At 55.3% G+C, this 4,976-nt stretch overlaps 1 protein-coding gene across 1 annotated transcript; it reads left to right on the top strand.

Annotated features, from left to right (window-relative positions):
• Positions 1-1,201: 1,201 nt before the first annotated feature.
• On the top strand, positions 1,202-4,308 carry LOC123442952 (type IV inositol polyphosphate 5-phosphatase 3-like). Its single transcript, XM_045119146.1, has 6 exons — positions 1,202-1,464; positions 1,563-1,665; positions 1,792-1,854; positions 2,165-2,252; positions 2,340-3,362; positions 3,432-4,308. The coding sequence occupies exons 1-6, from the start codon at positions 1,429-1,431 to the stop codon at positions 3,889-3,891; spliced, it is 1,773 nt and encodes a 590-aa protein (XP_044975081.1). The 5' UTR covers positions 1,202-1,428; the 3' UTR covers positions 3,892-4,308.
• The last annotated feature ends 668 nt before the right edge of the window (positions 4,309-4,976 follow it).

Raw genomic sequence — 4,976 nt, forward strand, 5'->3', positions numbered from 1 at the left:
ACGTGCGAGGAAGAGATCGAGTGAAAACAAAGGAAGGTGGGGATCGAACATGGTCCAACCATCACAACATTCGATACCCTTTGATACCCTTTAATAGTAGAGTTTATGCAGCCATGTCTCAGAAACGAAATCAGTCCATTATTTTTTGAGAGGGACATCCGTCCAATTAAATACACAGAGAGCAACAAAAAGAAAGGGTGAATATTCCTAGCTACAAAAGGCCTAGCCATCTCTATTCTCTGCGGAGCCGAGCAATGTCGATCCCGACTAATCAGCAGCAGCAGCAGAGCCCAAGCAAGTGAGAAAGTGACATGAACGGCAGCCAATCAAGAAGCAATCAAGGGAAAGGAAGTCTTAATTGCTCCTGTCAAGCCGTAATGAGGATCGTGCGCAACGATCACGACACGCCCCTCCATCATTGCTTACAGATGGTTTCAACTTTCAACTTTCAAGGGGGTCCATGCTTTTGCTTGCCACACGGTGATACGATGACCACGGTGAGACACGGACACGTTTAAAATGCAGGAAAAATCTGCCACACGGTGATCTCACGACCTCATGGTTTTGACATGGAATTTGCCAAGGCAGTTAGCTAGTGCAAGAAAAGAATATATTGGGGGTGAGTTATATATATATATATATATATATACTCCATGGTTTAATTAGGTTCCAAGTGATTACGAGATGACCTACTTGATTCCATTCATCATGTGGCATAGATTGTCGTTGGTGGCAACCACCGAGAAGTACACAAACACCTTCTCCGATCCCCAGAAGATGCACAGAAAAAACAGAAAAAAAAAACACAAGCACAACGCGTGTCAGTGAGTCAACAAACACGTAACGGCCGAGAGATCCGACATCGCTCCATCATCATTCTTAATCCCATTCCAATCAAATCAGTTGAGGTCGTCTCTCGTCTGCCCGGTCTCATTCTGCACTACCAGACGCCGAACTCCCAGCCACAAAATGAACAGGATAACAGCCATAAAACGCCACTCCAAAAATGAATAGGTTAATCAAGGTTCCTTTCCAGTTGAGATAATAATCTTCTTCAACGGGCCATGCCATCCCCCGTGATGATGGATCAAATCAAATGTCAACAGGTTGGGCTAATTAGGCAGGCGTCAGCGTAAGTGCGCAGTAATGGCCGTGTGGCCGAAAGGAAAGCAAGTACACACGTCTATATATATATCTACATCCACCGCTAGCTTGGCGCCACCTGCTGTCTACTCGGCCTAGCGCGCGAACCACCACCATGTGCCCTTGTCCCGTCTGACCGAGAATCCTTGTCCCGAGCTCACGGGGAGCCCGTAGCAGCACAGCGCGCCGCGGCGGATTTCAGATTCAGCTTGCACTCGGGGCACTCAAGAACACAGGGAAGACGAAGACGACGACGAAGAAGAAGTAGGGCCAGAGGCGGGGGAGATGGTGGCGCAGAACCAGAGGACGCCGGGAGACCAGGTAGGGGAGGGGCGCCGCTCAGGGGCCACCGTTGGATCGAGTGTAGGGTGTGCTGTTCTTGGTGATTGATTTGGTGTGTTGTGGGGGTGGCGATGCAGGTGTTCTGGCCCAAGGTGGTGCTGAAGAAATGGCTCAACCTCAGGAGCAAGGACGCCAAGTTCAACGCCGACGAGGACGACGGCGACGACGACGGGGAGCAAGGTACGCAGCAAGCTGAGGCTCCTCCTTCTGGGCTCTGTGATTCGAATTCCTGTCGTCAGGGATCGCAACCTCCTTCCTCCCCTTCTCACCTTTTTTTTTTTTTTGCTTGCTTTCCGTCTCGCGCAGAGGAGAACTGCGGCTGCGACGGCGCCGGGGCGGAGCGGGAGGCCGGCGGCGTGGGCATCGCCGGTGAGCTTTTTTTTTACCTCATTCGTACGTTTCCAGCGATGCGTGTTCTTATCCGGTCCTCAAGACGGGGAAAAGTGCAGCTTTGGACTGTTTTGCCCTTTTGGGGAAACATCGCTGATACCAGATTCCCACCGTCAAAAGTAGATTAGTGCCCGTACCTGATTTTGAGCACCTCTTGTTCCGTTTGACACTGATTTTGTAGAACCCTTGTTACCACTGCCAAATTTGCATTCTGCACTAGTGTTAATCGGAAGCAAAATTCAGAAGAATTCTTCATGAACCACATTGATTTTTCTTGAACGACTTCCAGAGGAGAGCCTGGACGCCGCGCCGTACAAGCTGCGGCGGCGGAACTCGGAGACGATGCGCGCGCAGTACATCAGCACCAAGGAGCTCAGGTACGGTCGAATTGCTCGGCACGATGGCGGCGCATTTTCCGGTTCTCGCGGTTCGTGGCATGGTGATGAGCTGCTGGGTTCCCGCAGGATCTGCATTGGCACGTACAACGCCGCCGGGATAGAGCCGCCGGAAGGCCTGGACATCGCCGAGTGGCTCGGCACCACCGGCGGCGAGCAGGCCGACATGTACGTGCTCGGGTTCCAGGAGGTGGTGCCGCTTAACACCGGCAACGTGTTCGGCGCGGAGGACGTCCGGCCGGCGCTGGCGTGGGAGGCGCTCATCCGCGACACGTTCACGCGGACGCAGCCGTCATGCTCGAGGCCCAAGTACAGGTACCGCAGCCACCCGGCCAGTCCGGCGCGCGACGGCTCCGACGAGCTGTTCCCCGGCGGCACCGACACGGAAACGGAAACCGACGACGACCTGCCCTTCAGCTTCCCGGTCCACCCCGAGGAGTACGTCGCCGCCACCCCCAGGAAGTTCGGGGCCATGGACGGTCCAGAGGACGAGCAGCCAAGGGCGCAGCAGAGGGCGCTCCTGAAGACGATGAGCAAGACGGACAGGATCGGGCTCGCCTGGCCGGAGCAGCCGCTGGACCTGATGGCCACCGCGTCCTTGTCGTCGTCGTCGTCGTTCAAGTCGCCGAGATCGTTCAGCGCGCACAGGTCGTTCATGAAGTCCCGGGTCGACGCCGACGACTGCCCAGCCATGATCACCGACCTGGACCTGGACCTCGACGGCGCCGCGGCGCGTGGTCATGGCAAGAAGAAGGGCGGCGGCAGGTCGCCGTTCGTGAGGATCGTGAGCAAGCAGATGGTGGGCATCTTCCTGACCATTTGGGTGCGGCGCGGCCTGCGGAGGTGCGTCCAGAACATCAAGGTGTCCACCGTGGGCGTGGGCGCCATGGGCTACATCGGCAACAAGGGGTCGGTGTCGGCGAGCATGTCCATCTACCAGACCATGTTCTGCTTCGTTTGCACCCACCTGTCCGCAGGCGAGCGGCCCGGCAACCTCCTCAAGCGGAACGCCGACGTGCAGGAGATCCACCGCCGGACGCGCTTCGCCGGCCCCGGCGGCCTCGGGCTGCCGAGAGACATCTACGACCACGAGTCAGTGATAATCTACATGTTGCATCGATCAATGCATCGCCAAGTGATCTGACATACATGTTCTTGTAGGAGGATTTTCTGGCTGGGCGATCTGAACTACCGGATCGACGTGGCGTACGACAGGGCGCACGGCCTGGTGTCCGCCATGGACTGGACTCAGCTAGCGGAGAAAGATCAGCTGAAGCGGGAGCTGAGGAAGGGGCGGGCGTTCGAGGGGTGGAGCGAGGGGGTGCTGGAGTTCGCGCCGACGTACAAGTACGAGGTCGGGACGGGGAAGTACATCGGCGACGACCAGAAGGGCGGGAGGAGGACGCCGGCGTGGTGCGATCGGGTGCTGTCGTTCGGGAAGGGGGTGAGGCTGCTGGGGTACGGGAGGTCGGAGATGACGATGTCGGACCACAAGCCGGTGACGGCGACGTACGCGGCGGAGGTGGAGGTGTTCTGCGGGAGGAAGCTGCAGAAGGCGCTCACGCTCACGGACGCCGAGGTCGAGAGCGGGGATGTGGTCGTGCCGGACCTCGAGTTTTGAGCTGGTTGATGAGGGGCATCGGCGGTAGCACGGCATGGACTTTATTTTTGCGGGCGAGAACACGCCATGGACATGCGCCGGCTGAACCATGCATACCATGATGAGGCCTTTGAACACGCCATGGACATGCACCGGCTGAACCATACCATGAATCGGTGATTCGCAGTTGGCTCGACAAAATGTTGGACATGATGGTGTCGTCGTGTGCGTGATGCTCCACTGTGACGAAACATGTGTCTGCATTAGTGTGTCTGGTTTGCAGATCAATGAATTTATAGGGGTTTTTTCTTCACTTTTATCCCCCCGTGTGCTGTCTGATTCGCGCACAAAACACAATGCCCATGTAAAACCGAAGCACAAAAGGAAATAAAAGTTGATGCACCAGCCGGGTATCGAACCCGGGTCTGTACGGTACTATTCTACCACTAGACCACTGATGCTATGATGTTATCATCGAACTGGTTACATTTGTCATAGATTAGAGTTGAATACGAACTGACCCGAAGCTCTGGAAATAATAATACTGTACTACCGACGACACTATCCAGGATCGGCTCAAGCCATGGGGAGAAGAAGCTGCCGGTACCTTGCAAATGCAAACGTCTGCCATGACCAGTTGCTGCCAGGAATTTCCCGTTTCTTGCCAAACTAAATCCATGCATGCATTTTATTACGACAGGTCTTGTGAATTTATCACGACCTCGCAGGTCCCAAATTGGCAGCAAGGGGGCATGCATGCATCTGGTGCCTGCCATGTCCTGGCCTCCTGCGTGTCCGGCCGGCCATGCACTCGTCGAACGGCAGTCGACTACACGAGTGACATGATTGCACGCCGTTCGCCGCAGCGATTCATCAGTGGCCACCGCCCACCGGATGCTATCACCCCGTGACCTACTGACCTGCATATGCTTCACCCCTAGCGGCTTTACTGAAAAGGAGATGTCACCCTCCCCTAAAAAGGAAACACAAGGTTCTGGTCCTGGCAAAGCTTTTCTTAAAACTAGACGAATAACTGCGTTCTCTTGGATTTAATTACGTCAAACTTGAACGTGTAGTAGTACATTTATGCAACTGATTATTTATGG

The sequence above is a fragment of the Hordeum vulgare genome, chromosome 3H (assembly GCF_904849725.1).
Source record: "Hordeum vulgare subsp. vulgare chromosome 3H, MorexV3_pseudomolecules_assembly, whole genome shotgun sequence".
In the NCBI taxonomy this organism is placed as follows: Eukaryota; Viridiplantae; Streptophyta; class Magnoliopsida; order Poales; family Poaceae; genus Hordeum; species Hordeum vulgare.

Excerpts from the sequence above, each read along its gene's own strand:
- LOC123442952 (XM_045119146.1), top strand. The coding sequence starts at position 1,429 with ATGGTGGCGCAGAACCAGAGGACGCCGGGAGACCAG. Across the intron at positions 1,666-1,791 it reads CGACGACGACGGGGAGCAAG|AGGAGAACTGCGGCTGCGAC; the intron begins GTACGCAGCAAG and ends CGTCTCGCGCAG. Across the intron at positions 1,855-2,164 it reads CGGCGGCGTGGGCATCGCCG|AGGAGAGCCTGGACGCCGCG; the intron begins GTGAGCTTTTTT and ends AACGACTTCCAG.